The following is a 27,824-nucleotide window of genomic DNA, read 5'->3' on the forward strand; positions in this document are numbered from 1 at the left end:
CAAGTTCCATAATCACTTACTTCTCTAAGTGCCTGTGTCTCACTTAGTTTTCAGTTTCGCTTTTCTTACTGTTTGGCAGAGTGATCTTGGTGCACAATTAAAATAAATTACCCAAGATAGAACTTTTAGAGCAACTATTCGTGATTGTTGCTGACATGCCTTTGTAGCTAACTGTAAATGTTTGAAGCACATTTAATATTCCTTTCAGTGAGATTTAAAAAGTTAATTGCTAAGACATAATGTTAGACTGGACAAAATAGGAAACAGCTCTAAAATAATATATTTAGAAAAGCTGAATGTCTTTTGCCCTTCAAACACATCATCCATCATAATTTACTTTTCTGACTTCTTCATGTCATTCTATGGATGTGAAAGCTGAAACAGAGGATGTGTTCACATACTTTATTTCTCTATTTCTCTTTTGTTTTCTTTGTGAGCCAGCAGTCTGAATTTCTATTCTTAGATCCTTCAGCTAAAAAAAAACCTCCCAAAAAACCCCAGAGCCAAGAACTTCCTAAAACACTGTCAGAATAATGCATTCCAACGTGTAACAAAATTGTCTTGCTTTACATTTTAAACAGACACAAAACAGAATGAAGCTGATGGCAGATAACTATGATGATGACCATCACCACTACCACCATCATCATCACCACCACCACCATCGATCTCCTGGGAGGACGCAACACAACCACAGACCCTCTCCAGATCAGGTTGGTCACCTCTTTCCTCACCCTCAGGTTTATAACTATGTTATTTTGCTATTTCAGAGCAAAATAAATTTTCCAAAGAACTAACAAGCAATGATGCATTCTTTGAACCGAAACTTAATAGCTTTGGTGTTTATTTCTGTCCTGAAATATTTTAAAATTTTGGCTTTTTATCTGGCGCCTTATTTTTCTGGACTAGAAAAACTGTCTGTAGAAACAAGTAACTCATTTTCAGATGAAGGAGCCTGAGGGAAGATTTAACATTGCTTTTATATGAAAAATAATTTTTTGATACTAAAATAAATTAATAAGTTCGTAATGTCTGGGTAGAAATAAAAGGGAAAAACAGGGATGAAAATACAATGGAGCTGTACAATAGACTACTTAATTGGGAGAAGGAAGCTAAAAGGCAGCTTACACTTTTTTACAGAGGGACCAATGGAATTGTGTTAGAGTCAGGAACAGGTAAGAATGAGAAAACACAATTTCTTGCATACTAACACAAAGAAAAAAACCCAAAACACAAACCACAAACCTGAACAACATAACATATAATCCTTTGAATGCTTGGAATGTGTTAAGAACAACTTTTTTTCTGTCAGAAAGAGGAGAAGGGAATTAAGTACTTGCTGTCTTGGTTTGGTTCTGTTTCTGATTAAGAGATAAGTTGGCTGAGTTTATAGAAGAAGGAAAAATTCTATGGAAATAGCTGTAAAATAAAATAAAAATAAAAGTTTCGGCTTTATGCAAGGAACAGAATTAAAAAAAAAAAAAAAAAAAACAAACCCCAGACAAGCAAACAAACAAACAAAAAACCCCTAAACAACAACAACAAAACTCAAAAAAACAACAAGAAAACCCCCAGAATGAAGGCAAGAGATATGAAAAAGCAGGTAATAACCACCACAGTGTCACTGAAACCCAGACGCTGTTTTCAACTAATTTAAGAAACATGAACCTGTGAAAAAAATTGGAGGCACAAGACAATGTAAGAGCTAACAGTTAGTCAAGTGCTTTTCAATGTGTGGTAACAGCTTATTCAGGGAAGAGAATAGATAAGAAGCATAATGGAAGTTGGTATTCAACATTCATTCAAACATATTCAAGAACATTGAGACATTATATGACTGGTGGAAGTAGGTGCATGATTAAAGATAGAGCACATAAAATAGTAGGTGTTTTACTAGTATTTACTAGCACTTGTACTCTGGGCTTTTTTCCTAGGTGATAGTTTTGGGCCATTCTCTAATAAAGAACGCCTGTCTAGTATACCCATCCTATATTTAGTCTGCTTGAATTTGCCAAGGAAAATTATGTCAAGCAAATTTTATTTCCTTTGTAAGGGTAACTGGTTTTGTGGTTAAAGCAGAAAGTGGTAGCTTTTAATTCATCAGGTTTTTAACACTGTCCCACCAGATATTTGTAATATGCAAATTAATACATAACTTTGGAATGTAATGAATAAATAATGTAAAATGAATTGCAGTCAGAAAAGCTTTAATTAAAATTTGTACTTTTAAATTTAAGTAACTATGAGATTGCCATAAGATGGGTGTGCAACCAATAGACAAATTTTCCATGGCTCGTTTTCAGACAGGAGGGCCAGTTACAGCAGGGTTCCAGAGGTCTGCCCTTTATCTGATTCCGTGGAGTATTATTTCAGAGATTATTTGAGTGGGGGAAGTAGAAATGCCATTAATATTGTTGACCATGAATCGACCTGTAAGAAGCCCCAAGCACAGCAGGAGCAGTCGATCTGCTCAATAAGCTGCTCCAACCTTGATAAACTGGAGAGCCTAGACGAAGTAATTTGAAATTTGGCAAAGACAAGTCCGCTTACAAGGGAGAAGTCATATGTGCCATGAGGTAATAGCATGGAAAAAGGCATCTAAATGGCACAGTGGAATACCGTTGCAACAAAGTTGGATCTAATTCTGGGATAGATATAATACTGGAGAAGATGCAGGAAGCAATTATTCTGTTCCTTCGAGCACTGGTGGGAGCTGCAAAGCTCTTTACGGTTTCGATCTCCGTGCTTTAGGAAACACAAAGTAGAAAGGGACAAAAAGAGAGCAACAAGAATGATAGAAGTTTTAGAGAACATGACCTGTGGGGAAGGCTTAAAGAACATGGTTTGTTTAGTCTAGAAAGTACCAAAGGGGAGACATAAGTCTTCTAATACAGAAAATGTTGTTGTAAAGAAGACAATGATCAATTGTATTCCAGTGCCCAATGGAGAAAGGGTAGGAGCACTAAATTTAATTTTGCCAAGAATAACTAGGCTAGTTGTTAAAAGACTTCTTCGCCATGAGTCTAATGAATCTGTAAATGGAAGCGAAATGTGGACGTTTCTTCATATACCTGTAATGGAAGGTCCTTTCTTGGAGGTTTCTAAGAGCAGATTGGACGAATACAGCTTTATTTCATCTTGCAATGGGCTCAGAATAGATGTTGTCCTGAAGTGCTGTCATCCCAAAATTTCCAGAGTGTGAACAATGGAGTAGCCCAGATTACTAGTCAAGAGTAATCATGAATGAACTCTAGGCATTGCTTTATCTTACATTTTTCAAAGATAGATTTTATTTTTTTCGTTACTTTTTGCATTGTTATTTATCCCTCTTTATAGCATCGGTTTGTACAGCATTTTGATTGTTGTGTGCCATAGAAACCTGCATTTCCCATGGGATGTTACACACAGATTCTAGATATGTGACTATAATCCAACATGTGGTTTAAAAGCACAGAATAAACTGGGAAAATAATAAACATGCAACGCATCAGAGGGCATTTTTAGTTTTTTAAGAAGCTGTGCAGGTTGTAGCATAAATACTGTTTAATTTGGTGAATACTAGAGAGGGATTTTGGAAGTTTTCTCCCAGCTTCTTGAGAGGCAGAGACAGCTGAACAGTGTTAAGTGTTAACAGTGTTAACAGTTGAAACATTCCTCATTTTTATAGATAGTACTGGATTTCTAATCTACATGCTACGTTTATATATGGCAATGCATGCCATTATATGTCCATAAAAGTATGTACATGGGTGCTGGAGTACGTTTGTAACAAAGAATAAGGCATTTCTGTAGTCTTTGTAAAGAAAGAGGTGTACCATCAGGTTCCTGCATGACCTTGGAAAGATGCACATCCTGTTTGAAACAGGCATAACTTTATGAGAAGCTTTCCTGTTAAGGTATTGACATTTTTTATATGATAATGTTTTTGTTATAACTCTTACTGTATTTCCTATCCTGCCATGGGCAACATATGGCAGAATGACCTCAGACTTAGTGAAGGACAGGATCTCTGACTTCTCTTGTGGGAGCTGGTTGAGCACCTTTTTTCAGACACAGTGGGTGTGCTTAGGTTTTCTGGCTGCTGCTAGGGAACAAATGCAAATTTCCAGCCACTTTTTTGCCTTTATTCCCTCTTTTTTTGCCCTCGAGGGAGAGCATAGATGGGTGACCTTTTTCTGCCATCCTTGTCTAGACCTAACTCTGGTCATATCGTAAGGAAACTTCATAAACATTGGGAAAACTCTAACTCTCTCTGCCCATACACATGGTTTTGTAACACTTGGCCATGATGTGATCCCTGGTTATGTTGGTGCATCTGATTTTTTATTTGACATAAATAAATTTCTGGGGATTGAGTGCTGCCATGTCAATAACATATATTAACCATTTTTTACTAGTCTTTAAAAAAACAGGAAAAAATTATAATTTTGCAGATTTGCACAAAAACTTAAATTCATTCTCTTCAGTTTTGGCTTGAGAGTTGGCAATGTTTCTGAATTTCCACCTGGAAACCTTTTGGCAGTCAGTGTGTATCCCGAGGTCTGGGTGTAATACTCCTAGAATGAAAATAAGCTTAATAAGGATTTTGCTCTAGCTTCAGTTTCCAAGGATTGTAGTACACAGCCCCTTGTAGAGTGCATTACAGTAATTAGTAATCTAATCTGGATTGTTGCATCCAGGAGCTATCTGAAACAAACCCCCCCCCATGGCTGAATAAATTTGAACTTTCAGGTTTAGCAGCTATCTTTCCCCACAGCATAGACTTTCTCCCAAACCCAGCTCCCTGCCTCTTGTATTTCTCATCTCTACATCCTTACTGTTTTTTCCTTAAAACCTTTTTGTCTTGGCCTCAGTTGCCCGCATCATCTTTCAGTTTTCCCCCTTTAATGGAAAATGTTTTGAAGGAAGTGCCTGTTGCGTCACACCAATGACTGTGTGCTCTTGAAGGAAATTGCTGTTGTTGAAAGTTGTTAGGAATCAGCACATTTGTATTCCCTGCCACAGCTGCCTCCCTGAGCAACTCTCCTGCCAGTTGAATCCTTTAGGTTTGGGAACAGGCCTGTGAGTTTCCAGCCAACAGACAATTCTTCCTTAATCACAATTCTGCTCAATTTGTGACATCTGGTTCCCTTTGCTTTGCTTGCCTCAGGAGCCTGTCAGTCCCTCCCTGTTTGTTTCCAGTTCTGAGTTTGAGGCTCTAGTCATCCTTATTCACTTACTGTTCGTTTCTGTGGGGATTTTTAACTCCTTGCTGAAAGTCCTTACAGTCCTCAAGTTACTGGCATGTATGACCAACATCTACCTCCGGGATGGTCTCCACATAATGAATAGCAATCTTTGTTTATTACTCAGGACTTCTTCAGCTTCATGAGAACATTAAGATGTGGTTGAAGGTTCTAAGTTCAAGATTCTGCTTATGGACTACTTAGTAAAAAAATTGTAATTGATTATTTAATTAAAAGTGGCATCTCTCCATGAAAAAAGAAGTGTAGATAATCTGACACACGTTTGTCTCAGATATACTTAAGTTAGTCTGATGGCATTCTTAATAGGATATTAGGCTATTTGAGAGGTTCGTAGGGAAGAAATTGATTCTACATTAACATAGTTTAAGACTGGAGGTATAATATCTGAAGAATTTTCATACTTTAGATTTTACTGCCAGACCTGATGATTATAACAGCTATCAAATCTTCTTACTTCTCATAGCACTGGACATTTTTAAAGAAACAAAATGTACAGTGTTCATAATCTCCTAAGAGTTTCCTGAATACCTGAGCTGTAATGGATTCAAAGCTGAATGCTTTACTCTGTGGTCACCAGGGTTACAAATATATTTTAATTTTGTTCTATGAGAGATTATGTGCTTATAGAAAAGAATCTGATTTGTAGAAAAATGTGAATGCTATAGGGCGTGCTTTAGGAACTGGCTGCTTTCCAGAAAGTTGGCCCTATTCTTTGAAACTATAATTGAGGATGGAACGTCACATGGTGCCCAAGCATGTAAAAAGATGTCCTTTTACATCTTTTAATCCTGTTTGGCTACACAGAGATTTGTTTTGTTTTGTTTTGTTTTGTTTGTTTTTTAAATTACTTAAACATTTTTGATGGCCCTTCTACAAGATTTAGAAGTAATTTCTTACAAACTCAACAAGTTTTCTGTGCCTCTGAGATCTCATCAAGGAGGCCTAAAAGGTAGTTCAAGGTTTCTGAATTATCCTCTTATCTGAAGAAAAAGCCCTTATCAGGACAGCAAAGGGGCAGGGGGTATCTCTGGAGCTTTGCTTCCTGCCACTCTCCAGTCACAAAGCCAGCTGTTCCAGAACGAGCCTGAAGCTCTCTTACTATTAAATGTGCCTCATTTTAAACAGGGTTTTTAAAAGTATGCTGGTAAACTCCAGCATTTGAGAAAAGAAATCACATGAAGCGATAGCTGAAACTTGACAACAAGCTGATTGCTGCCAAGGAGGTGTATGCCACTAAAAACTAATTTTTTGAAGAAGACCACGTGGTCTGAAAAAAAAATGTTTATTGATTAGTAAAGTGGTGACTTGTCTTGGCAACGGGTCTTTATTCATCAGCTGGAACTGCTAAATATCCTTGAAGTTGCTGAGAGACAATATGTGACAAACTCTGAACAGGCCAGATGGGATTTTGTGTGAGGTGGATGACTTGGAAATCAGAACCAGAGGAGAGTCAAACAACAATTATTATTTTAGTGTCTGGATTCTGATCTACAAATCACTGTATTGATCCCTGTGTAATTTTAGGGGAAGGGAGAGCATGCTACTTTGTGTATTTTGGCTGTTAGTCTGGGTTGTTAGCATAATGCCTTATATTCTGTGGCCACCCTGGAAAATTGCCAACCTCAAACTCCTGAACAGGCCTCAGGAATATCTAAACTGAGATTTTTCCTTAAAAAGCCCCAACACAAAACCAAACAACAAAACCTAAAAGCCATAAAAACATAAACCAAAGCAGATTATTTTAGCCAATTCCAATAACCATGGTTATTTGTAAAGCCTAAAATTCTTCAATTTTGTTTAGACTGTGAGTAGAAAGTTCCATCAGAGCAGAAGTTTAGTACCTGGAAAAATGTAATATTCTGCTTGGGAGTTTTCTGCATCGTTGAAACTTTGTCTTTTAGTTGGTCAAGAAAAAAGAAAAGAAGGTGAAAAGCAATGACATTGTCCTCCATAAAAAGAATGATATGATATGATATGATATAGCTGCCTAATGCACTCAATTGGAATTATTGCCTTCCCCCCGACCCAGATTTTGTTTAACATTCTGTGTGTTTCTTTATCCTGCATGTTTACACATTGTTTTTGGGCAGGTGTGAGCTTGCTCTTGTCTGTTCCCCAAATGGATGTGAACTTGTTCTGCTGGTGCCTCAAGCTGCAGGGCAGCACGCAATTGCATTAGCACCGAGCTGAGCCTGCACTAAGCTCATTGGAGTCACATGGATTTATTTAATTTAGGAATTTGGGCAGGGCAAGGTTTGCTTGTCAGTACATTCAGTGTAAACAGTCCCAGACATATCCACTGTAAATAACTAGTGTTGTGCTGAATTAGTGGTTTGAGAACTCAGAAGTGCAGTGCAAATTAGTCATATAAATGCTCTCAAATTTTTAATCTTTCCTCTAATTTTTCATCTTTGCTACACATATTCTTCTGGAACAGAGAACTTGTGATTCATATCACGCATTGTTCAGACTTGTTGAACTGAATGCAATAAAATCCTGTTTGTATCATGGTGACCTTTAAAATGCCAATTTTCCAAATAAGTTGTATGCAGTTATCATAGCTATATTGTTTATTATAAACAGCTACTGAATGGCAAATACTTCTCTGCTAATGAGGAAGTAATTTCGGTCTAAGCATTTCCCAAAACTCAGTGTTATGTGCTCATTTCAGTAGATATAGAAATTTTTGCCTGCCTCTGACATCTGTCTAGGTATTTCTGTCTACTTTGTCCTAAAAAGAAAACTGAAACAGCCTTCCACAGAGGCTTGCCCACATTTTGAGGTTTGGCTTCAAACCAAAGGGTCATTGTGAGTTACATTGCACCTGTGATGGAAGAAAAGAAAGAGCCTTGGAATTTGGAAGAGTCTCTCTGAATTTGAATTTATCCTTCAGGAATACTCTGATCCTTCATTTTGATTTACTGCCATTTTGCAGTTCCAAACATTGTGAGCTACTCAAGATTTCTCACTTGAAAATAAAAGCCAATAGAAATTTGGAATATTTGTTAATGCTTTTGTTAGTCCTGCCTTTTAATTGTAGTTATACTGTAGCCATGTTATTTTTCAAAAATCTTTTAATGATATTAAATTTTTAATTTACAAAAAGACAGCTAAACTGGAATTGTATTAAAAACAATAAATAGGAAATAAATTTTGCTGTGTTTGATACTTCAATAGATGGGTTTTGCACATTGAAAAGTTATACCTCTCCTTTGCTTACAGAAATGAATTTATTTTATATTTTGAAGTTTAATGAATGTGATATAAATGTATACACACTGAGCACTGTGTATATTTATATATATCTATATTTATATGTTAGCTTTCCAGTCTTTTCCACATATGGAAGAATTTTTTGAGATCATGTTTAGCTATAGAAATCTCACCCCTTCATTTCCCCTGGATATGTGTGTTATAATATACAACACTTATATAGAGGTTTACATTTATCTTATATTTCTTAGTAGAAAAATTATCTGCCACCATCATAGTCTAAAATAGATCTTTAGACTAACTGGGAGAGCCAAAAATGCATTTCTGGGAGACAGTAACTTGATAACAAAAGTTGCATATCTGGCGCTGGTTACTTAAGTGAGATAACATGTCAGAGGCTTTCACTACAAAGGGGACCATAAATTTTTGCATTGCAAATCTGATTTCACGGACCACTTCTTGTAAGAAGCATTGAGTTTCCGCTTCATCTAGTGATAAAACTTTAGAATGCACAAGTATCTGGTGAAACATCTTATTCATGTTAACGCTAATCTGGGTGCTGTAAAGTAAATGGTCAGAAACAACATTTTACTTTCCCCCATGGCCATATTTGTGATTGATTTTAACACAACTATATACAAATAGAACAAATGGTGAGATGGGATTTAAGGCCATTTTCATAACTGGGTGATACATGGTCACTTGTGACCCCTTCTTTTATGGATGACTTTGAAAATAGACCTCTGGCATAAGTACATATTGCTGAAGCAATTGTAAAGATTTATTCAGCTTTTTGAATATACAAATGAAGTAAAATAAAGACCTTTTAAAGCTCTATGCCCCAAACACTTAAATGGATCCACTGTCAGTCTTTCCATTTTTTAGTTACAGGCTCAGTTCTTCAAATCATTCATGTACAAAACTCTTCTGTAGTCAATTGTTCTGTGCATGGAGAGTTCATTGGTTCAAACTCCTCAGCTATGTTTGCTCCTAGAAATTGAGCAGCAGATAAAAGTCTCTTTAAGCTCTGAAAGATTCTGATTTTTAGACTAAGTTCTTGATTTGAAAGAAATGCCATTGCTTAGCAGGTAGATTTTTTTTTTTTTTTTTTTAAAGTGGAAATAAATATTTGTAAATGTAAGTACTGCTGTAAGTAGGACAGTTTCACAGTTCAGAGCCAGCACTTACACGTTTAATGACCCATTAGTAGCCGTAGATAATAAGGAGAGCAGCATAAATCAGTCATCAAAAAGTTAGTTGCAGAGATGAGCAGGTTATCGCTAGATTTATTTAACCCAAGTTAAGACATTACTTCTTAGCATGCTGCACATGAAAGGAAAATGTGATGAGCTTTGTCAGGAAGGGGGAAGAGAGCCAGAAGGGCTTAACTCATCAAGCTTTTAATGTTGCCTGTGTTGCAAAAAGCTAAAAGGAGATCAGGACTTTTTTTTTTTTTTTTTTTTAAGAATAGATTTTATAAAGATACTTGCATGCCACAGGAGTGAGGGGGATTGTGCTATACCAGATTTTATACACATATTTTTATGAGATGGCCACATAGTAATGCAGTCTTTGAGTGCACCTACATTAGAGTTTTAGTGCTGATCGAGAATGCAGATTTGAATCCAGTCCTCCTGGTCATTCCCACTGCTTGCATATGGTTCATATCCAGATGTGGTGTTGGATTGGGCACCCCAAGTTCCTGTTTGAGCCAACTTAAATGAAACTTACATTCCAGGAGGTCCTCCAACACTGTGAAATTGCTAAAGGGAATTCAGTTTTGGGCAAAATTAATTCAGAATACACCCCAAGAAAGGTGTATTGTACGGAGGCCACCCAGGACCGTGGTAGTGGTTGTAGACCTGTTGCTGTTGGAACACACTGCTGCTACTCCATGTTCAGCAGTAATCAAGAATATGCTACATGCAGAATGGCTATGACTGGGCAGATAATTTCTGGCATATGATTATTAAAATTTTGTAGATAGACTTAATCATAGAGACCATGATTAGAGTTCTCTTTTGTTCTAAACTGCTGTGTACAGTAGCCCCTGTTACCTGAAGGCCACTGTCGGAAATTTACTGCTGAGGCTGAAGAGCCTTAGAGAATTGATGGATGAGAAATCTGCCTGCAAACCTTGCACTGAGATACATTCCAATAACAGAACAGAAAATGTCTCTATATAAGCCTTCTACATCTGTGTGTAGGTTTTTCCAAGCAATGTATTCTAACTTCCTCGTTTTGATACACTGAAGCCATATTTGAGGGTTTGTGGCAATCGGATCAGAGCAGTAAATCACATTTAGTGACAGCAGAGACTTCTTTTTAAGGTAGTAGGCAAATTTGGTAAACAGCGGCAGAGAAATAAAAAAAGAACTAGCAAAAGGATTAAATAAAATCAATGATTTGTGAAACACCTTAATAACATTTGAGATTATTTCGCTTTGCTGTAAATACAGGTCCAAATTAGATACTGGGATGTCCATCCTAAAAATTTAAGGCATTCAGTATTTTAAACACCGAATTGATGATAATTTTATAACAAGTGTGTATACTAATTTATCAAGTGAAATGGTATTTCTCAAATTCTGGGATTTTTCCTGCTTCACTTGTCAGTAACTGAGATATTGCTTTGCAGTTTTTGTCATTGAATTGCTATTCTTGACCTTATAAACCAATGAAGGATCCAACTTTAAAAAGCAGTTAATGTACACAAGCATTGATGAAAAATTGCTTGATTGTAGTTTATTGTTTGAAAGAGCCATAGATTAATGATTCTCTAGGGTACACACTGATATGAAAAACTAAGCATACTTCTGGAATCCTCTGTTCCAATATTAATAAATGATAAGGCAGTACTGCGGCTTTTATTTTGCTTCACTATGTGTCAAGAATGCAAAAATAAGTAGTGAATTTCATTTGTCTCAGAAGTGCAGTGAAGAATTCTCTATTCCCTGCATTACATGTTTGTACTGAGACACCAAACCTTAGCTTATTGATACAATACTTTATTCATGGAACCTATCAGAATTACAGTCCTGATTCTTATGTGCTTTTTATCCAGTGCTTTTGGGTCCTTGCTCCTATCCATACAGAAAAATTTGTAACTGTAAGATAGGATTCACACCAGTTGAAACTGGTTTTGAGATTGCTCTTAGTATTAAAAGTTTAAAGTACAGTGATGCTATTGTTTGAAATATTTGGGGGTTTAAAATTATTTTTATTCAATTTTATGTCAAAACAGAACACTGTGCTAATTTATGAAATTGCTTGTCAAAAAATTGGAAAATATGGAATAAACTTCTTGTGTATAGGATAAGATGGATCATGGCATACACATTCTCATTGAAACAGATGTGAGAAAAAATGATGGAAGAGGAATTTTATTGATTGTAGCTGCTGAAGGTTAAGTGGACTGTGATCATAATCTGGACTACTCAATAATTTCTTCATCAATTCTATAATTTTTAAAAATCAGTTTGAATATAATTAACCATACATTTTAGAAAGTGCCTAAGACTTGATATGAAATCTTCAAATCATCCAGAAATGATGAGTTACTGAAAAATATGTCCAGTATTTGCAGTGTAACTACATCCTCCAAATCTCTATGTAGATTTTTCTTTTCTACTAGAGAAAAGTTCTGTCTCCTTTACTCTATGTTAGTTAATAATGATCATAAAATCTTTTAATGTTTTCTGAGGGATTATTTAGGTTGAGTCTCCTGTTTCTCACTGCCAAGTTTATTTTTCGATAATTTTCTAGCTGTTTCCTGATCTGGTTACAGTCTTTCAAATATTCACGAGAGTGTGACATGAGCACCAGATGTGTAATTCTCTTAATGGTCTTATGCTACTGTTTAGAGACACAGCAAAAGTTCTGAGTTTTCTTTCCCTGCCTGTACTTGTCTTGGTAAATCCGACATTGTACCACGTGTTCATTTCCACCACGACCTGTAAAGACCTTTTTGATATCCTTGATTTCAGAAGCAGCTCTCTTTCTTCTAAGCCTGCCCTCTATGTTTCCAGTTATGATAGTGGATTCATGATTTCAGGCATAGGTGTATGTGTCTGATAACATTTATTCAAATAACTCATAATCCGTTCACTTTTCCAAGAAAACTTTGTCAGGCTTTTCTTTCAGGTCATGGGAACATGGAACAAGTTTGGGATGAGAAAGATGTCTGCAGGTCCCCTTACTTCTCCAGCAAACATTCATTCAGTACAGAGCTAATTGTTCTGACACTGTGTCATGTGGCACATAATCAAATGCCTTACAGAAATCTCAGCATATTATTTCAAAGCACTTACCTTATCAAAAAGAGTCTCTCTGTAATTGGAAAAGATAGAAAGTTATTTTGACAGGACTGGTACTCAATAAAGCCATGCTGATTGACGTTAACGGAGCTCCAGCTTTTAATTTATTGCTTTTTATATATCAGGATCAGTGTCAAACTATATTTGTCTTTAATTTACCATAAAACTCTTTACAAATATTTGACAATATTTGATTATTCAATTTTTCTAGAATTCTGCCAAAAGAAGATTGCACAAATAATTGAAGTAAAAATTAATGTCTGCCTGTTTGAAGAATTGCAATACTGCAAACCAGCTGTGTGTAGTTAGGGGAGGAGTCACTTGGAAACCTGTTGCATTGTCTATTTTGTTGATTTCTTCCTGTCTTTAAGGATATCATCAAAGATTACCCTAACACATTATGTTAGTGAAATAGGATCAAACTACTCAGCGGAAAAGAAATCCTTCCTTCTTTCTTCTTCAACCTTTACTCCGGCAAAAACTCTCCTCAGCTTGAAAGTCAGTTCAATTAGCATTCATGAGCCTGACCAGGAGTGGCTCCTGTAGAATTTAGAGGGAATAATTTGTGTTTTCAGTGAGGCAAACCCAGCTTATTGGAAGTTTTGCAGAACCTGTCCCTTTGTTTCAAAAATAAATAGGGACATTCAGGCTTTATGGTGTATTTGTGCAGACCTTATAACTCAGATGTGTTCCAAGTTAACTTTAAAAAATTTGCCCACATTTCTTCTATGTTAAATGATAGCTAAGTTTATAGTGGACTGTCAGATGTCTTTACTTAATTTAGCAAGATGCAAGACATCTATCTTAACATCTGGTTTTTAATAACAGTTGACATCTGGGAGCTCTTTTTTATTACAAGAATGGGTTAGGAACACTACGGATACTGGCAGTGTATATTTTCAGGCTAAAATTCCTGTCCATTTCAATCATAATTAATTACCATTAATTTTATTAAATTTTTAGATTTAATTAAGTGCCAGCAATATGTTACACCAGCTAACTTCCAAGGTTTTGAAATTATAGAATGGGGTTTTTTTTAAATGTTTCTAAGATATGAATGGGTGAATTTTAAGGATGTCTAAAATGATATTATTTTATTTGATTTTGAAATGCTGTCAAATGAAAACCATTGTGCTGTGCACCTCTGAGTTCTAGAAGCTGAGCATCACATTATTTGGCACAGTAGAACTGTGTATAGAGATAGCTGAGCACATGCACACCTCTGTGCATAGATAAAGAGTCATTGTAAAATTGCAATCTTAGTGTCTCTGGGGAAGAAATTTCAATCTCCTGATTTAGTTCTTGTTTATATTGCAAATTTTATGAAAATTAAAATTTATCTCTATGATTAACTTCAAGTTTATAATAAATGTGAAGAGACTTTCTGCTTTCACCTTATCTACCATAAATTAGTACCTTAATAAAAAAAAATCAAGAAATTGTTATGAATTTTTGTATTTGTCATTAATGTTATTTATCCCTAAAGCTCAAAATGAATAAACCTAATGTTTCAAAGCTGGAAAAAAGGGGAAGAATTATTTAAGAATATCCAAAAATGTGCTGTGTTTAACATTTGTTGAAAAGATAAATTTAATTGCTAGCATGTTGGAAAAGTGTACTTTTACTTTGCTAATGACAATTTTTTTTGTTATTCAGCAGTTTTGTATCTTTTAACAAAATGTAAGACAATTTGATTAATTTTTTTGCTTACTTAACGTTTTGACCTTTTCATAGTTAATGTTGGTTCGAATTGTGTGCAATTAAAAAAGAGATAATCTTTTAATATTTAGTCTCATAATCACCTTCCTACACACTGTTTTAACTGGGAGGGAAAAAATTTTACATCACTGTTGTTGTTTTTTGGTTGCTATAGATGCAGATTCTTGTATACGTAACACAATCTTGTTCAGTTGTGTTCACTGGCTTACATTAAAAAAAAAAAAAAATCATGTTGTTTCCAGCCAGGAAAATAGTATTTTCTATGCACTGAATTAACTAACCTTTCTTTCTTTCTTTCTTTCATTCCCATGCCAACACCTCTCTGTGCATCTCCTCATGTCTGGCACACAGGATGATGAGGAGGGAATATGGGCATAGCCGTTCCTATAAACCAAAGTTCCAGTTTTGTTTTGAGGGGTGAGAAACTCTCTTTTCTCTCTTTTTCAACTTGCAGCCTAATTGTTATGTTTGCTTTTACACTGCGTGGAGTTGTGTATTTCTTGACAAGTGTGTTGGTGAATGCAGTCAGAATGTTTTCTCACATGCAGTGAAAAATGAGAAACTGTGTCTAATGTTTTAATGCTCTAGTGGTTTAGGGTTTTTCATAACTTATTGTGGCTAAAGGTGTAGGTGGGTACAGAACTTTAAAAGACTTGTATCTGTCTAAACAATTTTCTTTTTTTCAGTATGTAAGTTCTTTAAACTAGAATTAATTTGCCATATCATCTCTAAAATCTAAAATACAGTATGAGCACTCTGATATCTTTGCAGAATGTGTATCAAAGTTTGAACTTAAGAAGTTTTGCCACAGATTAACCATGCAGTTGTACTAGAACAGAATTTATGATATGCATGGAAAAACGTGAAACTACCTCTTAAACTAAAATGTTTTAGTGAAATTTTTAAAAAGCAGCAGATGTTTAATAAGGGAAGTATAATCTCTCTGTGCAATGCATGCTCTTTGCCTGAAATATTATCGTGGCTTAACATCCATGCAATAATTTGCTTGTGGTATTCAAGAGTACAAAACGCAGCTTGTATTGTTTGTCTCTCCAATTATGGATAAATGCTGTATTGTCACGGTGTGTCAGATATTGGTTGGTGCCTATCCACTTGTTTGGAGTTTGCCTTTGAAGCTGGGGATAATTTGTAGCTCAGGATCACCACGTTCTCAGCATTGCTGAGGACACCAGGCTTTGCTGGGTTATTGTGGAAAATGATGCTCACTACTTCTTGCAGGGACGATTTTATTTACTACAATGAATAAATTGGGCCTGTTCAGAGGAGCAAAATCAACACACATAAGCAAAGTTTAATGTCTTATTAAAGCTTCCACACGTTATATTGCTTTTGGCATTTTACCATTCTACTTCTCACACTCTCTGCTGATTTTCATAACAAGTACTATAAGGGAAATCAAATATCTCAGTCAACTGAGTGTATATTAAAACACAGAGTTAATAAAATTAAATTGGGTGTATATCCACCTTATTTAGAAAAGCTTCTATGTATTGTTTTGTTACTGCAGACATCTATCAAAAGCTAATTGAAGAAAACAAGAGACCCAATGAAAATGAACCTGAAGAATATATTTTATGTTGGAGAGAAAAATAGAAACAATATAATTATAAAAGTATTTTTACTGCAAGAATGTGGATTTCTAGGAAAAAAAAATCACCCTACTATTTTATGCTTTGTATATTTGTCATAATTTGTACTTATACAGTTTAAATTATTTAAACTATGGATGCATTTCCATTGCAGTGTAGAACATGTTTATGAACCAAAGCATATTTTTGCCCTTTTAGAGACTCAAGCCCACATTTGATTTGGTTTAAGAAAACTTGTGTGTAAGGAATACAATGATTTTGAAAGCTGGCTGACAAAAGACATCTATCATTTATTAGAGCGGTGTAAAATAGGTTATATGCTTTTGAATTGTAACTGATCTTTCTTTAAAAGTATTTTTTCCTACCCCAAAAAAAAAAAAAAAAGAAAAAGAAAAAAAAAAAAGAAAGAAAAAAGAAAAAGCCCAATATACCAAAACATTTAGCTTCTGAACCTGTTTTTTTTCCAAGACTAATTGTTATGATTGATTTATGCAATCAAAGCTTTCCTGGAGGCCACGAGGTGGGACTGCCTCAGTAAAGATAGTGCAGGCTGGTCCTCTAATTATGTTTAAAACATAGTTAGTTAAAAATAAGTGAAGTCCTTTTAAACTTGACCACTTCAGTGCTCAACTTCAACTACTACCCGGGAGTGACAGGAAACGCTGGTGGAGATGCAGCATGGCAGGATGAGAGTGTTGTAAGGTTACAGAGAGCTGGTTACTCGTTAAGGAAAAGGTAAAGTGTTCAGGGAAATCTCATGGGCCAGCCAATTTAGTAGCCAGTGTAGCTGCAGTGCTTGAGTCTTGTTAGAAACAGGATCTCTTCCCCTCTCCTCACCTTTACAGAGGAAAAAAAAAAAGGAAGAAAATCCTGAGGTGATGATAAGTTTTAAGAATTAAGCCTCTATAGCAATCTGTCATGGGTAAGTGAAGCCATGTGACCCTCAGAAAAGATGTTTTGTGGCACAGCTGAGGAGCGCAGGTAGAACACAAGTGCTTGTTTTCCCTTTCCAGTTCCAACCGCTGAAGTGCAGCAGACACTAGAAAAACAGTTTAGATTTGGCCACAAGCTAAACTTTTAGAGAACTCAGCACAAAACCTGTTTGTACAGCGTTTTGTTTGTGCAGTACTGTAGACTTGGTTCTGTGTCAGATGGGAAGTAGATAGGACGTTTGAAAAGATGCTGAGGAATGTTTGGACAAATTTATTGTCTGTTACATCCTCAGAACAGGGTTTGCACGTGAAACAGAGCGATTGAAGCCTGTGCCTGGCAGCAGCTGGCGTCTAGTGCTTTTGAAAATAGGATCATAAAGCTAGACCGCTAAATTTGGATTTAGGAGCAGCCCATAAAGTCCGTAAATTTAAAATTTGGCCTTAGTAGATACTGTGTAGGCATTCTTCAGAAGGCATCAGTGCCATTCAGTAAAAGCTCCTTCGAAACAGCAATTGTCTGCAAGATGGATGAAAGAGTATTGCTCAGGCAAATATTCACTGTTCGCTTTGAACAACTGGATGTGTTTCATATGCTACGAGGAGGAGGAGAAGGCTGTTATAAAACAAATGTGCTGCCTACATTTGTCTTTACTGAGATGTGGTGAGCAGTTCTCTTCCAAGATGTGCTTACTAACAGCAGTACAAAGCAAAACAAAATTTGGTCATGTTGCTATATAAGGATGTGTTTAAAGACATTAACTATTAGCTATTGTTCTGCTTTTTTGTTTTCATTATTTCAAGTTATGACTTTTATAAATCATTTTTTTTTTTTCTTTTTGTTTGGCCTGTTTTTGGAAAAAAACATGCTAACTTTGAAATGAGCATAAGCAGTATGCAAGGCAAGGGAAAAATAAGGAACATGGTGGTTTGCAGTGTTCATTTTAATTTTCTCATGGAGTGTGTGAATACCAGCCCTACGCTTAATTAGATAAATGGGTGTTGCTACAATGACTGGAGCCCAAGGGCATTTTGGATTTGTGAATTTTTAGGCATGATTGCTGGTTTACTGTAACTTAGTTTTTACTAAACAAAAGGAGGAACCTCCCAAGCAATGCTTGTTTTCCAAGCCATGGACAGATTTGTGACTAGTCTTTATTCCTGTTAAAAAACTTTTATTCCTAATGGAAGGCATTTATAGCTTTTATTTTTATTGGGACATTTGATATTAGTTAAAAAGTTACCTTCCTTTTATTCTTAAAAAGTTACCTTTCTTTTATTCTTAAAGATTTCAGTACTACTGCTAGTATTTTTAGGTATTAATTGCTCACTGCTGAAGACAGAAGGTTTTCATTAAAAGTAGAATTTGTTTAGCTGTAAGTATTTGGTTATTTTTTATGGATTGTATAGTGGCAATATGTCAGTCACTTGACATGAGAGTTATGGATAGAAGTTGAAACTCTGGGACTTATTTATTTCTGTGCTGTTCAGTTTTTACTCAGAGCAGTTTCTTCCTTTTGCTTGTTCTAGTCATGGTAGGAAAGAACCTGTGCATATACACAAATGTGTTCTCAAAATTATTTGTACTAATTAGACGTTCTTTGACAGGCATTTATCTCAAACGTATTTATGAAGCTCCTACATCCTCATGTGCAGCTGTGGACATGAATTATATAAATTCAATGCTTTTTGTCTCTCACTTGTTTTTTAGCTGTGTGACTCAGGCCATTCTGCCTGAACTTTGGCCTCAGCTTTTTCACTGCAGGTGCAGAAGGTGTGCAATAAAAGGGAATATGTAGCTGATGAACTAAACTTTAAAGCTCTTGATGTAGTCAGTCTGAAGACAACAATCACAGGGTCTACGTAGCATCATCACCAGTTGTGCTCTTTTTTAATATTGCATAGTAAAGATAAATAGCGTACCAGATCGGTTTTAAACATGGTAGAAAGTGAGAAAAGGCTGTATGTGTTTTCACAGTTTTCATCTTTGGTTTGAAATCCTAGAGTTGCTGTAAACTGGAGAAGTTAATTACAAATTTCACACAGGTAATCAAATAATCTAGCTGTTATTTAAAATCTGAAGCTAAGTTGACATCTTGGAAAAAAGTAGCAAAAATCTGCTCTAAAGATATGAATTCAGTGATAAATTGCATTGTGTTGGATTTCACTTCTACAAATTATCATGTGAGCGTGTGAAATTACTATTATTTTATTTGTCTTGAAAACACTTTGAAGGAGTTGTTGGTGAATATTAGGGTATGTGAATGTGGGACTGCCTGAAGATCGTTCTGATTGGAAGGTCCGGGTTTTGTTTGGGAACAAAAGTATCTCCTGACCTAATCAAAGGCCATATGACATAAAATTTTGAATGTGAGATTTTACAATGGCACACTAAAAGATGAAAAATCACAATTTTGAATAGACCAGGTTTATATAAATTGTTCTAGGAAGTTTATGAAAAGATACATGGCAAAATGTTAATCAAAAGATGGAAAAATGATACCTAATTATAATCTTCTAATATCCATTTTTAATATTCTATTAGTTACAATACTATAACGCCACTTTAAAAAATAAAAAAAAAAGGTAAGAAAAGCTCCCTGTGCTGACCTACTTAACATCAATGAAATACCAGTTGTCATTACATTTGTCTCTTGGTTTTCTCAAGGAAAACCTTTGAGAGGTGATGACTGCTGTTGGAGATAGCCAGTCCCACCAGCCACAAGCCTGGAACCAGTTTGGGATCGTATCCACACTCCTCTCTCATGCTTTCTGCTCTTCTGGCACTGGTTTTACGGGGAAGCAGGTTTTCAGATCACACACATTCAATAATGGAAACAGGTGCAGGTGCAAAGAAACAATTGAAAGCATTTGGCTGTTGCAGCAGACATCCTTGCCTTTTTCTGACAGGGTAAAGGCATTGGGCAGGATGGGATTGTCTTCAGTATGAGACTAAAATCGGTGGCTGAAGCATGATAATTTATAAATATTTCTACAACAGAGGGTAAAAATGCAGGAATCTAAGAAAAATACTGGTTGGTATGATTAATTAAGTTCAGTATTCGCATCTTGGGATTGCTTTACAATATTAAGCTATTTCTATACTTTTGGTCTAGCAGTAAGTACCAATGTAATGAGTTTGAAATAGCTAAGAAATGCCTGTAAATATTTCTGATTTCACTATACTGTCACACTCTAATTAGTCATCTGTTTTGGCAGCAATATTCTTACTTGTTCAAATAATTTCTTGGGTTAATTGCTCACTTCTAGTGGTGATGGAGTGTCCCTCCATATCAGAAATGGCAGAGCTGTGCTGTTTCATTTTGTTTCTGTTTTGATCTTTGCTTTACAGACAACTAACCATGAAAATGTGTATAGGTCTGTTTTCCAGAAGAGCTGTGATGATTTCACTGGTTCCCTCCTGGAGCCTTTCAGCATATCTAGCTGGCCAGACCATGAGCTCTTCTTCAGCTTGGCTCTGAGTTCTACCGAAATCAGCCAAGCGAGCTAAACAGTTTATGTACCAGTTTTACTTTAAACTAGAACTTTTTTCTTTTTTTTTACTAAAATGAGCAAGCTACTCACTTGAGCAGCATTACTGCAGGGTTTGAAGAGGTTGTAGTCTCCTAGGGGAGAGGGAGGAGAAGCTGGCTTCTTTCCACAGAGCACCTGAATGGATGAGGAAATCTGTCCCCAGCCTAACCCGTGCCAGCTGAGGATTTTATTGCCACCCACCATTATCCACTTGCTGCTGTTTTTCTGCTGAGGTTGTAACCCCCTAGATCCATCAGCAGAAGACATCAATCTCTTATCAACTGCAAGCCAGCTGAGCCAGGTTAGCAGAGGTGGTGACGAGTGCCCGTTCATCAGGACAGCCTGGCTGTCCTTGCCTGGTGGGGATAAGGGAGCACAAGCAGCAGTGATGACATCCAGTGGAAAAGCTTCGTCTGGAAAGGAATTATATCCATGAGTTAAAAACAAAAGGGCCCTTCCTGAAATCGCTTTATCTTCAAGGGCTCTAGCACCAATTCAGGTAATCAAGTTATTAAAATAATTCAAATTTCTCCCGTGCAGCTTTCTCGTTTAACTAATCAGAATCGGAAATTTGTTGTTCATTTTGCAGCTAGAGCTATTTCTATTAGATGCAAACGTGGAGATCAATAATAAATTATATTTTCCATGGAGCTATAATTTTGGAGAGTAAATCTGCGTCACATTTTAGGAAAACAAATTCTTCTAAATTTTTTTTTTTTGGTTGGGATTTTTTTGGCTAGATCTTGCAACGAGCTTTTTCTGAGCCAATTATATTAATAATATGATTAATTTTGTTACACATGGTTCTAGGACCTTGAAATTAGGTGATAAATCTCAAACAAAGCTGGAAGCTTACAAATGACTACCGTTCCCATTTAGGCTGAGGCCTAAATCTGAGTTTTCTGGAGCCATCAAAGCAGAACAGTTGCATTCTTTGTGTTGTGTCTTACCTCTGCTGCCCTGTCCTGCTTGAGAGCTGTTCGTGAATGAAGATTCATTTTGGCTCCAACAATATGGCAAGTGTCAAATGTAAACACAAAAGGTTCATTTTAGCTCCAACAAAATGGCAAGTGTCAAATGTAAACACTGAGGTAAGTTTTTAATGATTATGGGATTCTGTTAGCAAGGATGATTTTGATTATGGCAGTTAGAGGCTTTAGGTCTGACTTTAGTTCTAGAGGCCAATAGGAATTTATACCTGTGTAGGTAATAACAGATCCCAGCATTCTGACTGAATTGTGTTCAAGCCTTTTGCATTGAAAGTGCTCTAAAATTGCCTTTTTTTTTTTTTTTTTTTTAAGTAATTGTGTATTATATCTTTACTTACATTAATTACAGGGCAAAAAAATTGATAAAGCCTTCAATGCTGTGCTGCTGAAAGAAGTATTTTTACCAAGTTTCTAAATTCTCTTGTGTGCCTTACTCTGTGTTGTTGCTGTGATATAAATCTGTAGCTACATTTTATAAAAACATAACTCCTTGTCCACCCTATTTAACTTACCCACACTCATACTGTGTCTCAGATTGACAAAATCGTTGAAAAATTTCTGTAGATCCTGCAGCACTCATTTGTAAAATATTTATGAATGATAAGACATTTTTTAAAAAAAACCTTGTAAAACAGCTTGAAATTTGCTAGCTGCTTTTCTTCACCAGATTTCTTTACCAAACCACATCCAGCCTTTAATCCATCTGTTACACAATTCATCTTCTAAGATGAATTCAATTTATCTTCTTATTTTCTGTTTGTAGATTTGCTTAATTTCTCAAGTCAGTGGCAGAAACTTTAATACGAAACTGTTGTGTTGTTAACTGTTTTATAATTGAAACGAGCCATTTTGCAGTTGCAGTGTTGCAAATCTCTACCTTGAGGCTTATAATCTATTTCCATTGTGTGATTGATAGGTGGAAGCATATTTAGAACTAGAATGACTTCATTTTTAGGAAAATGAATAATCCTCAAAAATATCTGCTAGTAATTGTTCTTGGAATTGAACCTGTCAACCAAAAAGGTCTGCAACTGATTGCTAGTGAGAAAAGAGCTCAGAGTGCTAATTCCTTTTTTTTTTTTTTTTTTCATTTATCTCTTTTACTTCGTAAGTTTTCTAATTTTTAATTAGAAGAAGTGAAGACAGCTGGTTCAAAAATTGCAGTGTCTCAGGATACCTTTTTTATGATGGGAAAGAGAGGTCTTAGCGTGAAAACTACTGAACTTGTACATGAATCCTCCACAGATGAAGTCTTTTTGCTTGAAGGGAGTTTGAAAAGTTTTATCTGGAAGTGATCATTCGGAAGGAAAGTACCCTGTCTTTCCCTCTTGAAAGCAGTGTAGCTCTAAAAATGTATTTTAAACAAGCTGAGTGAAAAAAGCCTACCTTAGGTACAGAGAAGAAAACATTTGCTCTCTGGCTGTATTGACTGCTGTTAGCACCAAAACAAAACGAGTACTGCCAACTGTACTTTTACCAACGTGGTCTGTTTTTCCTTGAGGATTGATGGGTTTAAATGTACCGATTCTCTCCTTGAGTCTCTCTGTCGAACTTTGATCTGATGAAGTGTTCAAAAGCTTCGTGTGTTGCAAGGTTTCAGCGAACTCGATCTTACAGGTTTAACTTCAATATTGTTTCCATTTTGAAGGCTGTCATATGGGCGCACCACAAAGAGTGTTTGGTTTTAGCCCTGATGCCTTGAGTGGTGGTATGCAGCCAGTAACAGAATACCAGGAATAAAGAAAAATCCTGAAATGAATCCCTCCAGCTATGGGCCAGTTGAGAGCGAGAGAGACAGGATGTAAAGTAAAACCAGGATGTCTCCCTTTGATCAAAGGACAGATTCACCACCACCACCCAGCAGGTGATGAACACATAAGTGCGTTTTCCTCTGGATGGGTGGAGGGACGAAGCTGAGAACCTGCTTAGCACCTACAAAGCAAACTTCGGTTAATAACCGATGTTAGAAATATTTCAAATGCTGTCTTGGTGCCTTCAGTTTCATGGCTTTACGTGATCTGATGCATGTGAGTGGCACTAAATTGTCTTAGAATAGGAACTTCTCTAAAGGAAGAATTGCTAAGCACCTTATGAAACTGCATTTTTATTTCCAGAGAAAAAAGCTCTTTCCACGTGTAAGTGGTTATGTATTTTTCATTCGTGCATGTTTTCTATATTTGGAAAAATTCATTAATAGTCAACCGCACCATGAATTTGGAGTATGGTGCAACAGCCCTGCAGGGTGCGGTGGTACATGGTTTTATACATAAAAGCTGCTCAGACACTGACTTGACCAGCTGGAAGATCTGAAAGCCACAGACTGTTTTTACTTCAGAAGTAACTGACAGTGGGTGTTTCAATTTTTTTTTTTTTTTTTTTTTTTCTGAAACGGCCATACTGGGTTTAGAAATCTTTATTTTCTCAGGGTTTCATCATATTTTATTTATTAAGTGCCAAATACATGTTTGTTGAAGAGGAAGAATGTAGCACATGAAGCTTCCACTATCCTGGAGGATTTACAGCACAGAAACAAATTGATGTCAGTAAAACTCTGTCATTGTCCCGTTGACTTTTTGAGGACAAGATTTCATGCCAGAGCTTTTGGAGATAATGTCAGTTTTGCTGTTCTCATTTTCATGATTTTGACTCTCTTTGTGGTATAAATCAGAATGCAGTGACCAAAATCTAAATATAACACCCCTTTGCTGTATTCTACTCCAGCTATGATGGAAAAATCTCATCAATTAGTCTTTTTAATCAAGTGGCCTCACTTGAATTGCCTTATGGAATATCATCTTAAGAAAAAAAAATATTAATTGTAATATAGATATTTTTTATGTGGAGGAAAATCAAAACATCTACCTCACCAAGCAGAATCTACCACATATCATCATTCAGAAAACACTCAGCTAATTACAAAGCCAGTATTTTTTTTTTTTTCTTCCCATAATTTTATCACGTGAGATCAAGTATAGGTATATGTACGATACAAGTGATTTTTACTAGGACCCTGCAAACACTAATTAAAGTATTTATCCTGCTGCCCAAGAACTGTTACGTTCTTTTAATACCATGATGGAATTTTTCAAATGGTCAGAGATCCATTGCCAGATTCTAAAACAACATGGAATATATAAATCTAAAATCAAAAAAGATGCAAATATTCAAAACATGAAGTGTGAATGTGGTTTTCTAGAAAATAAAGCCCCCAAATGTATAAAAGCTGCACTGGTTACTGGCTTTGTTGCAAGACTGCGCTGTGGTTGGTCCAAATTGTTTGCCTTGCTATTGGTATTATAATGCAATTTTAGCAAGCTTCAATATAAGAAAAATATTGTTTATCAGCCAATCACCTTTCCTTAGGTCAAAAGCAATAGTTGGAATATAAAACCTCCAAATCTGCAGGAGGGGGGGCGTTTGACAAAATAATGCAATTTAATAAGATGGAATAACATTGGTTTAAAATGCTATTTACATATTGTTTTTCTATATTCTTCCCAGAAGGGGTGTGCAGAGTTTGCAGGAACGAGTTATTCTCTTGTTGTCTTTCAAGACTGATGGTTTGGTAGTTCCAGCAGTGCAGTTTTTAAATGATGGCAGATAAAGGCTCTGTGGCATGGTAAAAACAGGTGCTGAGCGTCACAACAACTCAATCTGTGTCTTTGGGGGCATTTTTTTTTTTTTAATAGTAGAAAAACTGCTTTCTTCTTCAGTGCCCCGTTTTGTGCTGCTCCATGATGTTAGCTCGAGACTCCACGTTCTGTGACACCCTGCTCAAAGCCATGTCACGATTCGGCTGTGACAGAGCATCACCGATCTCCTGAGTGCAGCCCTGGCCGCCAATCAGGCAGGCCCTGAGCAGGTCGGCTCTGTCCAGAATATCCCCAGTATCCCAGGGCTAAATTCTTGTTTGCATTTCCTTTACAGAGAGCCTGCGGTTGTTATTACACCTGCTGGTGTTCGGTGTCACTGACCTCTCACCTACAGCACGATCAGGTGCTCGTTTTTAGCAGGCAGTCTGGCATCCAGCCCACTTCAATTAGGTTCATTTGTCATGTACTCCTACCTGCCAGCAAGCAAACTGGGGAAAAAAAGAGGTCAAAGTAGGGATTTTTCAAATGTAAATGTTTCCTGCGAGCTGCTGTTGAAACTTAGACGTGTCATTCAAAATGCATGTTGCTGCCTGCCCCGCTCGCTCAGCAAAATAATTGTCTTTTACTTGCTTTCCTCAGTGTTTTTCCAAGAGTTGTCTGGGGTTGTTGCATGCGTATTCCTATTGCCAAGTATTGTTGCAGGCAATAAATAAATCACTTTATTTAGAGCATATTTCACCCAGATGCTGCTTTGAAATACTGAGGGAAAATGGGGGGAGAAAAAAGTTTTAAACCACGAGCAGGAAGTGTCCAAGTATCTTGTTACAACTGGTGTTTTTTTGATATGGGATGTGTTCAAATTTATATTACAATATGATGTTAAAAATGCATTTTAATTTTAAAAATGGTTTAAACCTTTATGGTTTGGCTTTTTTTTTGCTTGGTTTCAGTGTTTGACTTTTTGGTTTATTTAAATACCATATGAATATCATAGTAAGATGTAGTTTCTGGTACTAGATGATCTTTTAAACCTTAGTGGTAATTAATTTCCTAAAGAACTGTGTGGATTCTGCGAAATTACTAAATGTTTCAATGCCCATGAAAACAGTACAGCTTGTATGAGGTAGTGGTGCTTGAATTAAAATTACTGCAGGAAGACACTGCTATTCCCAGGAACTGAAATGAAGCATGATGAGGTGACGGAAAATATTCTTCCTGCCTTATAGAATAATAATTTCTTTTTGGTTTTGCCATTCTTGTAAAGGAGCTGAAACTTCATCAAAAAACTATACAGTTGTGCTTGGATCAAGATTTAGCAATTTTGGCTAAATAATATGCTGGCTTTCTTCTTCAGCCTTTTCATCCCCACTGCCAATAGTGAGGAGGAAAGGTTTGGCTTGATGAGATGGGAGTGAGAAGGAAGAGCTTGGTTGTGAAGTTGGGAATTGGGTTTCTGGGACTGCAGATTGAGGAAAAGAGCCCTCTCCAAAGCTGTGATTGTCAGCTGTGATTAATGACAGGCCTGCAGTCCCCAGCGTGCTTTCAGCAGGGGGAAGCAGGAAGGAGCTGGAGAGAACTGGGTTAATTTTAGCACTAGGGCAGGGTGTAGTTTGTTTTGGCAGGATTGAACTTCTGAGATGGAGTGAAAAGGTGAATGGCAAAACAGGTTATTTGGGTTGTGTCCAATGAGAGGGGTAGGTAAACTGTGTACTAAGAGCAGTAGGGGTAGAATTAGGATACAGGAGAACAACAAAGGACTGAGAGAAAAATAGTCATAATTTCTCTCAACTCTTCGATATATTCTTTGGTGGATTTTCTCTATCATTTTTTTGAATTCCTTTTGTTTCCATTTTCTATTTTCCTTTTGTCATTTTCTTTCCCTCTTGCCTTTGGATACTCTCACTTGAAAGTACAAGTTATTTACTGTGTCTTTGCTTCATAATCTGCATTCCTACCCCATATCCAACTTGTTTTCTTCCAATTGAAATCATGGCTACTGCAACCTTAAGCATCCAGTTATTAACTCAAGGAAATATATGTAAAATATGTCACCTACCTTTTGCTTCTGCTTCTTTGTTTCATAATTTAACTTTTCTAATAGTCTGTTTTAAACAATTTGGTTAGAGTCCCCAAATACTCAAATTACCACAATTTGTAATGTACTTTTGCAGATATGTAAAATGAACAACACATAGCCGAAGCCTCAAAGCAGGAAAGGAGAGGGAGGTGAGGGCTGGAACACAAAGGAGGAAGAGGTTTTCCCTCTGCCTTTGTTTTGTTTGTGTAGTGCTAAAGCAGCTTTTGTTTTGGTGTTGCATTCAGGCTATGAATGTGAAAGCCCCTTTAGCAAACTGACTTTCAGAATAGAAAACAGTTGTTTTATTCATTGCTAAAGGTAATGACTAACATACATAGACTGGGTGCTGCTCTAGGTGAGTCACTACACGGAAGTTTTAATACAAAATAAACTGCCTGGGATTTGGAATGGATGGAGATGTAGCATACGCAGCACCTTGCCAGCCCAAAGACGAATCTTCTGAAAGGCTCTTCCAATTGAGTTAGACAATTTATATTGATTACATTACTACAACAAAGCATGACAAAAAACTATGTAGGCAGTAAGAAATAGTCATAATTGGCGCAGTTAAATTATCTTCAATCTTATACAGAAGAGA

General features: G+C 36.3%; 1 protein-coding gene across 1 annotated transcript in view; it reads left to right on the forward strand.

Annotated features, from left to right (window-relative positions):
- ERC2 (ELKS/RAB6-interacting/CAST family member 2) overlaps positions 1-27,824 on the forward strand; it is a 425,106-nt gene that overhangs the window by 301,816 nt on the left and 95,466 nt on the right. Inside the window, exons 18-19 of the mRNA XM_058422224.1 lie at positions 582-713; positions 14,846-14,911. Coding sequence (XP_058278207.1) covers positions 582-713; positions 14,846-14,872 — 159 coding nt within the window. The 3' untranslated portion in view covers positions 14,873-14,911. The remainder of the gene's footprint in view (positions 1-581; positions 714-14,845; positions 14,912-27,824) is intronic.

The sequence above is a fragment of the Hirundo rustica genome, chromosome 12 (genome assembly GCF_015227805.2).
Source record: "Hirundo rustica isolate bHirRus1 chromosome 12, bHirRus1.pri.v3, whole genome shotgun sequence".
Classification (NCBI taxonomy): domain Eukaryota; kingdom Metazoa; phylum Chordata; class Aves; order Passeriformes; family Hirundinidae; genus Hirundo; species Hirundo rustica.